We start from the raw sequence: 12,774 nt of genomic DNA, 5'->3' as shown, positions 1-12,774 counted from the left end.
TTTTTTTAATCGTTACATTTATGTAAATTTTATAAGTTCATTTTAGAATATATGTATTAATTTGTTGTTAATTTTCTTTTCGTTTGACTCTTACAATGCCATTTCCACGTTTATAATGTTTTTAAAGAAAGAGTCCTTTATTTGTTCTATTTTTGATTATTTTTGAATTATTTGGAGTAGATTTGGGGGGCGTAGCGAAAAATGTTGGTCCTAACGGCCACCCTAATATATATATATATTATAAAATAATGAAGTATTTAAGGATATTAAAAGCGTTTTATGTTATGAGAGTCCAGTAATACCGCAAGATTTTAAGGCTTGCCCCTATTAGTGTGCTCTGTATTCATTCTGCTACTTATAACCTAATTTTGTTTTGAACTCGAGATGTAAGTATTGTGTTGTGAACTATAAATTGATAATGTAAGTCTGATTAAAATAATGATTTATGTAATATTAACTTAAACAATTAGCTTATAACCATTATCTGTTTTAGTAACTGTGTTAAACGAGTCAGCCTTACAAGAAAATGCGTGTAAAATATAGCAAAGAGGTGATGGACAAAGCTTTAGAAGCAGTAAAATCAGGGACACCGATAAATACTGCTTGCAAATGGTATAAGGTTCCGAGATTAACCCTTCATAGCAAATTAATACATAAATATAAGCGGGAAAAGACAGGACCAAATACTTAACTTTAGAGGAAGAAGATACATAACCTTGTGCAGTGGATTCTCCACATGTGTTCTCCCGGTTGTCCAGTAAATAAAGAACATTTAATTAATAGTGGCGATATTAATAAAAAAAAATTGAAGAAAGAAAATTCTTTTGTTGATGGACAACCAGGTCGTCACTGATACAAAGGCTTTCTTCGTCGATATCCAATGTTAAGAAAAAGAATTTGTGAGAATGTTTCTCTCTCTAGAGTTTTAGTTAGTGAAGATTCTGTTAGACAATGGTTTAAACATGTTGGAGATTATTTGAAAAAAGAAAATCTTGAAAATATTAATGGTTCCAGAATTTTTAATATAGATGGAACAGCCTTGTTATTAAGTAACAAGTAACACAGTAACTGAGAGCACACAAATGCGGACAAGCATACAAATTGGGGGCACATTAATATTGGCATCGCTCCTTCAAGGGACACACTAATAAGGACAAAAACACTGTTTTTATTTTTAATAAAAACGTTATGAAATATTAATGTTTTACATTTAAAAAATCTTATTAGAAAAAGAAATATTTTAAATTCCGATAATGATTTTAAGCAGACAGAATTAAAGCTGCAGTATTTAAAATTAATTCAGAAATGAGCAACTTAATAAAAGACACACTAATAGATACCCTTATCATAAAATTACCCTATCATAAAAAATTAGTCTCTTGAGTCCATTTGCTCTGTGTGTCCTTTTGTTCTTGAGTTTGCGTTATATATATAACGACTTTTGGCTAATTTTAGCCATGATTGTATAGCATCCTTAATACATTGGTCGGAAGAATTGCTTCCTTTAAATTGTATTTTAGCAGCATCTGTAAAAAAAATAAGCTGTAAAAAATAACGCTTGGTGAACAATGTTATGATGGAGATAGATACTCAGATTAATCCGACAATATTATCTTTAAGAATATGTGTTCTCTTCTGAAGAAGGCTCAATCTATGAGTTGAAACGTTCGTAAAGCAGTATTTTTATAGAATTTGTATTCGTTTGAAATGCATATTTCGTAATTTTGTAAGATGTGGTTTTATTATATATGACTATTTTGTTTTATTTAACTTTTTGAATTTATTCTATATGACTCTTACAACGTCTCTTTTCTTTTCGTTTATGTTTATATCAAGAGTCCTTTACCAACTTTTATATTAATAATTTAGAAGAAATAAGTTATTGCGCAATACAATTTTGCAAAATCAATATCCAATATCTTTGTAAAAAATCGTACTAATTTAAAAAAAAAAAAGAACTTTAAAACTTAGGAAGTCTACTTTAAAATACTTATTTGTTAAATTTTGTCTGATGATGCTTTATCCAGGTACAGCGCTTTTAAAAGAGTAAAAAAAATATTTAAGATATATTAATCTTTAATTTTATGTAATTTAGGAACAAAATATTACAGAGGCCAAATTCAAATACTGATTGAAATCTCTATCTCTTGTCTTTAAAATGCATTATTAAAAACTTCCTTCTATAATTTCGTATTATTTTCAAAAAATTTGAAAATATGCAAGTATTCCCGAATTTTATAGTTAATATATAATAATAAAAATACATATATAACATATAAATAAATAAACATATATATATAACATATAAATAAAATAAATTTTTGAAATAGATAATAATAATTAATATAAGGTAAATATACTAGTTAATGGATAGGTAATGGATCCAATTGGAGATAAAAAAATTTGAAATATTAAGCTTCTAATAATATGTATGATTCTAAATAAATTCGTTATTAAATTTTTATAAACAACGAATTTATTTAGAGCCGTACATATATACCATTAATAATAAATAAATATTAAATAAATTAAAATTAAAATTTTTTGTTACTTTAAGTCTAACAATAGAGTCATATCCACTAACTGATACATTTACTTTACAGTGTATTTGGAGAAAAATATAAAAATATAAAATTTTTAGACAAGATGTGTACACGTCTATTTTATTTACTTAAATTTTCAATTTTCCTATAAATGATTGCATTATTAATATTAAAATAATTAAACTCTTAAAATAAATAAACGTGTCACACTCAAAAGTCTTTAAAATTTATAAAATACATGTGCTAAATTCATGCATCAATTTACCAAGACCATATATACACGATCACGTTCTTGTGATAGTAAATACGGACGGTTTCTTTTTTTTGTACAAATTCCACGCTGACAAAAACAGGAGACTCAATTCCTTAAAACCGTAATGTGTTATTAAGCCGAGACACTACCGTGTCTCCAGATTCTTTAACAAAGAATTAAAGAAACATTTATAACAATCGTTGAAGAAGAACCTGTGAATTCCGATACGTTCGATATTTTCTTTATATTTATGTGGTTCATATTAATATTAAAAATAACCTATAAAAATATATATTTACTTGTCTTGACAAAATTTCCGAGAAAACCATAAATCCACTCTTCTTCTTCTTAATTTAATGGCGATCGCCAACGATACGGCCAGTATCTAATGTAATGACTTGCAGAGACAAAAGGATGATAAAATGCACGCGAAAATGGCGGACGAGAAAACAGAAACAGAAATGGAAACAGAAGCCTGAACGGACACCGGGCACCCACGTTTACGACGCCGTCACGCCACACGCGCGTCAGGACGAACGAATAGGCTGTCCAGATTTGCAAGACAACCAACAATATCGAGATGAAATATAAAAAGCCGAAGTTAGAGTACCCGATCCGAAACGTGTCCGTCGCGGTCGAGTGGTTATTCGGAACTATAAAGATAAACTCACTTTCGTACTTACGACACTCGCGACTTGTACGCCCGATTTGACCAATTCGCACAGTCGAAGTGATTGCCAATTGTTGCCGAAGACGTTCAGCGAATTCAACACCCAATCAAAATTTCAAATCTAGAAGAATACACCGGAGCGCTCACTCAACTGTTGAGTCCGCAATATGGAATATTACCGAGCACGCGTGTTCTTTCTGCCACGCAAAATAGGACGGTTGGACTATTCGTGTGACGATCGTGTATCGTCGCACGGATAGGTGGAGTATCTTTGTATGCGTGAGGGAGAAAAACTCCAGTAGTATATGTCGGTTTTATATACGTTTCTTAAACGTGTAGAATATTAGCATATTTAGGAAACGTATATAAAACGTATGCCACCTACGAAATGCTATCTGAGAAAAATGTTCCCGCATGCCCCCAGCCATCGAGCTCACACAGCTCACCGTAGAATCTCGCGATGCTTTTGTTCAATAAAAGTCTGAAGAAACAAATATATCAACGATTATATTGCCAAGCTAGCAATGTTTTAATGAATTTTCTATTTCTTTTCTTTTAAAAGAAAAATGATTACATTTTTTAGAATTGAATATTAATTTATTTATTAATTATATTTCAATGTATATTAATTATATTTCAATAGTTTTACTTTTATCACTGAACATAAATGTATAATATACATTATACATATTAGTTTGAATTAAATTCACATATTCCTGTACGGAAAATGAAACATATACACATTTCAGAATAGTACACTTACGCACATTAAGATGTGATAATTATTCCAACGAGTTGTATATAATCTACGCGATTTATTTTACAAATTGTTAAAATATGTATATTTTAATGTAATAAATGTCTCGTATATCTAGCTAGAAGTCGCATAATAAATAAATATGTACAATTTCAATAAATAAATATTTACAAAAAAAATTAACATATATACAACTACATATTTACAGAGAAGAAACTATTTACAAAGGTACATACACTATATACAAACGCCTGGGGGAATACCTCATGTCCTCGCATGGTAGCGTGCTATATCTTGGTTGCGCAGGATGGTAGTGATGGTACGTCTGCGCGTACACATGGCTGGCAGTAGCCATCGTGGGGACAGTGGCCTTAACGGTTGCAAATGGCGTGTCCCTTCGAAGAGGCGAAGGCGCGCTCGTCGCAAGATCGAGATGTCCCGTTTTCGCGTTCGGCGTGGCGTGCTGAGGTGTATCGATATGCAGCGTACAACCGCCTCACGAATGTTTCGTGTACGCTGCAAACGTTTAACTATCGGACGAGTGGACTGTGGAGTGTCTCTTATTATTCGAGTCTTGCGACGTCTTGTAACGGCGATGGGACTTGTGTCGCGTGACGAATCGTCGAGACGATTGTCGGAAACGGTGGTAGGTATCTGATCGCACCTTCTTAAAACGACATGTGGCAATGTTTGTCGCACGTGCGTTACATCTTCCGATATCGTACCGTCGAGACGATTGTCGGAGACGGTGGTAGGTATCTCGTCGCACCTTCTTAAAACTACACGTAGCAATTTTTGTCGCACGTACGTTACATCTTCCGTACAAGTGTCGCCGATTAGCGTCGCTTATGGCGCGACACGATCGCATCTCTGTAGAACGATTCGCGGTTGACTATTTTCTCCAGGAGTCTCCGTCGTTTTCGTCGTCGGTGCTGCGAACGTCGCTCTACTATCCTTTGGACCGCGTTATTTAAATATCGGTCTTCCCCTTTTTTGCGTTAGACGCTGTTCGCCCGTTGGTCGCGGTGTTGGCGACACGCGCACGTGCAGTATCGCGCTAACGGCCGTATGGTCGACTGTTCGGTTCAGAGACGAACGCGGCGGCGGCGGCGGCGATGACGACAGTTCCGCCACGCTACGAATAAAAAAAAAAAAAATTCTATCCATCGGATAAATGTAAATATAATTTTAATGATAAGTATAACTTTTTTATACTCATCAATTATCACAACGCTTGTGTAATTTCACCTTAATACAAATACTGATAACTTTAATTGCAAAATAAACTCATGAACAATTAACGTAATGAAAAATGTCACTTAACTTACTTCTAATCATTAACGCTTAACTGGTAACTATGACTATAACTATAACTAAAGAGAGAAAACGAGTTGGCGAGATGCGCCGGAGCCTGGCTTGACGGCTACGGTCGCATTCTCCTCTCTGAGCCGGGGTCGTGCTCGGCACGAGTACCGGCTCACAAATTACTCGCGAACTCGCTCACTCGACTCCTCACTTTCGCGTCTCTTGCGCTCGTCCGACGTTCGTCCGTCCTTTTTCATGAATCGTCCTTTGGAATTTCTTCTCTTAGTGTTCGACTGTACTTTCTTTTTGTTCCCTCGGTCCTCAACGTTATGTTTGCGTCGACTCCGGTCTCGCTTTTTTTTCGCCGACGCGACGCGGACTCCTCGTATGCGCCGCTCGATATTTTCCTCAATCTCGCTGGATTTTCCTTTCTCGCATTGAACGACTCGTTTGAATTTTGTGTATGCCCGCCTAAACAACGTGTTAAAAGATCTTCAGTGGAAAGTTTTTCGTAGATTGGTCGGATGTGCATTTCAATCTTCTTGTCAATAACTCGAGCTCCATGCTGATACGTTGACAATTCATTTCTTGCTTCAGCTTGACGCCATCTGCACCAACTGTCGGCGCCTGGTGGACAATTATCATGCCTTGGAGATTCGTCGCTTGAACAGTAATGATCCAAGGTTGCCAAAATAGCCTTTCTCATGTCTGTCACTGAATTAACATTTCGTCGTATAGCCAAGCCGTAAAAAATTGTCAATTTCTTTATAAGAACTTCCGTCAGTCGATTTTTACCGCCGAGTTTCTCTTTCTTTTTTATATTTCGGAGCTGCGAACCCATTCTTTTTTCAACATGTCCCACGCATTCGTTTTTTGTAACTGGGCAATCGTCGCCATATGGATTTATCTTCAGAATACCTGCGAACGTTTCTGTGTCTCCATCGCCAATGTAATTGACGTACTTTACGCCGTGCTTTTCTTCAGATTGTACAAACATTTCTATAATTGCATCTACTTCCATCTTTCCGGCTGAACCTTCGTGATTAAATGAACAATGATCTTTATGATTTTCATACCACTCCAAGAATTCGTCGTCGTCATATTTCTGTTTATTTAAACAGAATTCTGTTTATTTAAAGCACACGCGTGACAGTATCCACTTTTTACGTTGAGATCAATTACTTTACCAGTATAGTATCCGATGAGCGTTGTCAGTCCGAAAAGTGAAGTGAAACCTCGTTTCTTCCACGAGCCATCACCGGACATTTTTAAATGAGTTTCGTTTCTTCCATTTTCTGCATTCTTCTTCCGCTCTTCTCCGACAGCTTTCTTCGTTATTTCTTGAAACATCGTTGCCGATGCCCTGTGCAAATGTTCCACTATATTATTATACGCTGTTGTTGCAAGTCCTTGGCACATATCCATAAGCCCACAAAATATGTTGAGGCCTTCGTTTCCAATTCCAAGAAGCCTCATGACGAACACAATTCGTCTATTTACTTCGTACGAATTTTTTATAAACGGACATGATTGTATTTCTCGAAGACCGCACGCACACGTCACTACAATTTTAAAGCCTAAACCTCGGTGTCCACTCTCTTCAAAAGTCACTTTTTGTTTGCACCAAAAACCGTTAGGAATTCGATTATTCGATATAAGTGCAGCGGGCTAAGAGTGACATTTTCGATACTCCTATCCGCCAATTTCCTATTACTAGCACTCGTATTTGAATCTTGCTCGTCTTCTGTATGAAATAAATACTGATTTCCATGAAATGTTCGTTTCCTCGGCCGTGCAGTTCGTTCTGATTCAGATTTTGTGCGTTTCGGGTAACTCGCCATGATGCTTACAACATTCACGCGTCGAAAATCGAAGCAGGACTGAGAGTTGTTTACAGCTGTAGAAAGTACAGAATCACGTGATATACACGTAATACACACATTTACACTTCTGTACATGAACTAAGGGTGCGGTCGAGTTGCCACTATGAATGCTTCGAAGCATTTGATTAACCAATCAGAAGAAAGAATTTTACAAATTAACCAATCAAGAAACGCTTCGAAGTATTCGTAGTGGCAACTCGACCGCACTCTAAGAACTCCGAAATATGACACGCACGGACGAATTTCTAAACAAAGGACCGACAGATGGGACGAGAAACCGCCGCTAGCCGGCCGCCGTCTACCTGCTCGACGCTTGCTCGACGCTTGCTTAGTTTCGGCTTTATACCTTTAGAACTAACTCGCATTGGCTTCTATAACTTTCTGGGGATATTCTTGGATAGTTTATCTATCGATTTAAGCAACCTTCAAAAAAAATTTATTCTTTCGATTTTACATGTATATCCCCCCTTAAATGCCTCCTCGGCTTCGTCTCCCTTGTACGCCTCCGCACATTGATTCAAATAGCAGTTCAGCCCATGGACATAGAAATATAGGGATAGAGCATAACGTTGCGGGGGGGAAGCCACTGCGGGACGGTGCGACTAGAGTCCTAGATATCAGAGAAGCGCAACCGGCTTAAGTCAGTATCGCAAAGTTACTAACGAGAGTATTAAAAATGGCCGACATGCAATGAAACTGCCTTTAAACTGTCATCACCATAACCTCTTAATTTGCACTGCTGTTAACGGAGTAAAACCTTACTCGAAAGGTTTTTTCGAAAGATTCTCAATAAAATTATTCCTGAAATTAAAAAAATATTATTGCATCTCTAGCGACAATTTTTCTCATAATTTTTGTATGAATTAGAACATTTTTCAGAAATATTCAGATAGTTTATATCTTCTCTCAGAACTGTTTATACAAGTGAATTCTGAAATTTCTCATACCATAATTAAAAAAAAATGTTCTTGTTTTAGATTTTATAACATTTCATCAGAAATTATACAAAAAATCTTAGAAATCTTATATATTTCATAAGTAATATATATGAAAAATTCTGAGATAGGATGTAGATTTTCTGAGAAGTGTTCCAATTCGTATGAAAAATGTAAGAAAGTTATAAAATTATATGGAAATTCTGAAAAATTATATAGAATTTCTGCAAAATTATGTGAAAAATTCTGAGAAAAATTTTCATCAGAGATTACCTAAATAAATAATTCTGTATGATACGTAGAAGAATTTCATATGGTTTAATCTATGGAGTATTCCAAATGTTTGAAATAAAATAATTTTAAAGTCGTTTGTGATTGCTTGTTTATAAATTAAAACAAAAATGTTTGAAGATAAGGTATTGCATAATTGCAGGTACGATTGCAGTATTATGTTCTCACATCCAAGAAACATTGAAAAAAATGATAATTGTGAAGCATCTACTGTTAACGAACAAGTTCACAATTTAGTCAGCATGGATACTGTTCAAGAACAATTCTGCAGCAACAGTAAAGAGAGTTATAATTACAAAAACATATGTAATATTGATGGAGAAATAAATAGAATCAGCAAAAGTTGCAGTCCAGTCTCAGTTCAAATGGAAGATATTCTTGCTGAAGTGGAAAGAAGTAGGAAACTTATTAAATATTTTAAAAGAGAGAACACTCGTTTGAAACATAAAATTGTACATATACAGCGAATTATACGAGCACAGTCAAAAATGTAGGTGAAAAAATAAATCGAATAAATTATGCCCTCAAGTAAGACTAGTGGCACATACAAAAACATAAGCACGAAAATATATATTAGTAAATAAATTAATTACAATTAAGTAATATGGCAATAACATAAACAGTAATAAATAAAAAAATTACTTATTGTTTATTGCTTACATTTAATATATGCTACTGGCCTAATATTTTTATTGTCTTATAATTTGTTCTATTTTTAGATCTAATTATAATGAGGGAAAAGGACACATGACTCTAATTAAGAGGAAGTTTTTAAATTATAAAAAATAAATCATATGTTTCAACATCAATCTTTTATTTTAAAAAATTTGTACATAAAACAAACATTCTCATTAATAAGATATATCACAGTTCTATCTTATCTTATTTAAGACTATATAACTATGTTTATATATGTATATATATTCTCTTCTTATAATAAATGTTTTAAAACAAAATTTTTAAACCAAGTTTAGTAAGTAGAAAGACAAATGCAGAATGTATCACAATTTAAACATGTATTAAATCATAAGCATGGAACAAATAAACTTTTTACAGAAACAATAAAATTATAGTTTTCTTTGTTATCTATACCGAAAATAAATATATTATTAAAATAAACTTTAGGAACTGTTTACATCCTTTGGCATTATTTATCTAATATCACAAGTTTTCCTGTAACATTAATTACTTACAATTATTAAAAAAAAGTTTAGAAAGTGTGAGCTATTACAAAGTTCAAAATAAAATTTCCTTATTTCATTAAAAGAGAAGACTGAGGAAAAAGTAGCCCGATACACAATGTACTTTAATATAGTAATCGTTATCTATTGAGATGTAAAGGAACTTTTTCTTATTTCTTTATTTTTCACTGATTCTCTCATGGAAACACTTTTACTGTTAAGTCTTGGTTGCTTGGAAGATGAAACAGCAATTTCCTCTCTTCGTTTCAAACCGTACAATCTACTTCTCATTCTGATAAAACGATATAATATTTTCCTTGTAATCTTGTGACAATCAGGAATATTACTTCCTTCCCAAATATATAGTAATCCTTCCGTGAAACATTGTACAATGTCGATATTCTTTGCATTCAATAAAACAGATCTTATTTTTCTGAATGTAATTTCACATTTCATAATAGCTTTGAAACAATCATGAGATACTTCTACTAGAGCACCAGGTATATAGTTTTTTAATTGCACTACTAAGCTGAATGGATGAAATTCATTTTCATGCCAGAGAACAGAATTAAGACATGTTTCGCAAATTTTGTAATTTTTCTTTACACTTTTTAGTACAGCTCCAGCCATATCATAAATGACAAACCATTCCCACTCATCCAGAATATACAAATCTTCATCTCTTAACTGAGGAAACGTTATACCTGCTATTTCAATAATTTCATTTTGTATCTCTGTCAGTCTTCTAATCTCATGCTCTTTTTTCGAATGTGTAAGAAAATCGCCTAGCAAGTATCCTTCATCAGTTTCATAACTAGAACCCTTTATAGTACTACAAAACTGAGCAATTGTAATTACTTTCAAATTCTGTTTGAAGGCAATTACATTTGGAACAGGCTGAGCCAATCTTATGCATGAGAAAAGATTTTCTACGCTATCCTGAGTGAAACGACCTAACAGAAGGAAATTGTACCCTACTTTATTTAAATAATATTCTTGTAAATCTATAACAGAAGAGCAAAGGATGCGAATACCTGCTTGACATGGTTTCCACGCTCCTTTTCCAACAGACATATTATGAATTATATGTTCGAATTTTTTAATGTGATTTACAGTTGAGAGGTATACGTCCATGTTGTATTTACTCAAAGCCATTTTGTAATTTCTACTTGTGATGATTTCAAAGAAATGATTACTGAAATCAATGAACCATGCTGTTGTGAGATAGGTTGGATCATGTTTGTACTCCGCAAGCAACTTCAAACCGGAACTTGTTCTGTTGTTGATCACATCTTTTGCCGTCTGCACTTTCATTTTCTCAAAATGTCCAGAACATTGCACACTAGGTTTTTTTAAACGGTAAGCCACTTTGAGTTCAAATTTAGATTCATATTCCTGAAGATCCATAATATGTGAATATTTAACTTCATTAGTAGGGAGGTGGGCTTCCGCAACAACATCTAAAGGTAATTTAATAATTTTATTTGTTTGCAACATAAGCTTAAAATTTTTAAAAATATGGACAGGATCGGGCATGAAGTAAAATCTATCATTTGGACGACAAGGATGAACAATCGAGCTAGCAACATTTTCTCCCTTTCTGCCATGGATACCCCAAGATCTCCACATAGCTTGATTGTCGGAGCCCATGTCAGTAGTAATGCAGTTCACAAAAAAGCCTATCTCTTCTGCTTTTTTAACGACATCTTCTATTATTTTATGAAGTTCCTTTCCTGTTAAGTTTTCGGTTCTATTTTTCTTTTTTACTTCGTCACTCATAGAGCTTGTCAAGAACCATGCGACTGTTTGCTTCCATCTTATAGAAGAGCCAGCCAACATAATAACAATAGCTTTTGTGCTTATACCCGAATGAGTTGAAAAGGTTGATTGCCCCACCCACTTATATGAACTGGTGTCTAATCTTTCGTCAGGTGTAATAGCCATTTCGTCCATCATAAGAGAACATTGTCGTTCCTTGTAATCCATTTTCTTTATTTCTATGGATAGTATATCAAAAACTTCCATTAAAATTCCACTGTCGAATTTCAAATGTTGGACTCGTTTTTGAAGAGTACGGACGGAAGGAAATAAGTGTGTCTCATTTACGAGATGAGAATATCCTTTAGTTCCACATTTCATTTTCAGAACAAGCCCTTTTTGAATAGTATTGGTACTCCATTTCAAACCTTTACAGGACTTCCGATTTAAAGCCTCTATCTGATCTGTCCCAAAACCGGGAAACATTTTTTGTTTTAAAGAGTATTTGTGCTGTAAACGTTTCAATGCTATTGTTGTTTTTTTTAGTTTAAGTTTTAGAACCTGCATTTTTTTAATATTAACGAGATGTTTCTCCAGGGATTTAACTTTTCGTTTATAAATTTGATTTTCTCCTTTTACTTCCTTCAGTTTCTTTTGGACAAGAGCAAGGTATTTCTTTGCATTTTTCAGAGCTTCAACTGTTAAGTCCGATGATATCTGTTCCATAACAGATGTTGCTGAAGTGGATGGCAGCGAAAATGTCTCAGATGCTGTTAAGGCCGGTGATGAAACAGATGTTGCTGAAGTGGATGGCAGCGAAAATGTCTCAGATGCTGTTAAGGCCGGTGATGAAACAGATGTTGCTGAAGTGGATGGCAGCGAAAATGTCTCAGATGCTGTTAAGGCCGGTGATGAAACAGATGTTGCTGAAGTGGATGGCAGCGAAAATGTCTCAGATGCTGTTAAGGCCGGTGATGAAACAGATGTTGCTGAAGTGGATGGCAGCGAAAATGTCTCAGATGCTGTTAAGGCCGGTGATGAAACAGATGTTGCTGAAGTGGATGGCAGCGAAAATGTCTCAGATGCTGTTAAGGCCGGTGATGAAACAGATGTTGCTGAAGTGGATGGCAGCGAAAATGTCTCAGATGCTGTTAAGGCCGGTGATGAAACAGATGTTGCTGAAGTGGATGGCAGCGAA

General features: G+C 34.5%; 1 protein-coding gene across 1 annotated transcript; it reads left to right on the top strand.

The window, feature by feature from the left end:
• The first annotated feature begins 8,709 nt into the window (after window positions 1-8,709).
• On the top strand, window positions 8,710-9,388 carry LOC108781194 (uncharacterized). The gene is made up of 2 exons (XM_018549111.1): window positions 8,710-9,033; window positions 9,357-9,388. Exons 1-2 carry the CDS (start codon window positions 8,748-8,750, stop codon window positions 9,386-9,388), a joined length of 318 nt encoding a protein of 105 aa, XP_018404613.1. The 5' UTR covers window positions 8,710-8,747.
• Window positions 9,389-12,774: the final 3,386 nt, after the last annotated feature.

The sequence above is a fragment of the Cyphomyrmex costatus genome, unplaced genomic scaffold (genome assembly GCF_001594065.2).
Source record: "Cyphomyrmex costatus isolate MS0001 unplaced genomic scaffold, Ccosl1.0 scaffold794, whole genome shotgun sequence".
NCBI classification, from domain to species: Eukaryota; Metazoa; Arthropoda; class Insecta; order Hymenoptera; family Formicidae; genus Cyphomyrmex; species Cyphomyrmex costatus.
This window is presented reverse-complemented; position numbering and strand designations above follow the sequence as displayed.

What these genes read in the sequence shown, in the direction of transcription:
- LOC108781194 (XM_018549111.1), top strand. Translation starts at nt 8,748, where the DNA reads ATGTTTGAAGATAAGGTATTGCATAATTGCAGGTACGATTGCAGTATT. An exon ending in TCTTGCTGAAGTGGAAAGAA is followed by an intron (nt 9,034 to 9,356) that starts GTAGGAAACTTA and finishes TTCTATTTTTAG; the next exon opens with ATCTAATTATAATGAGGGAA.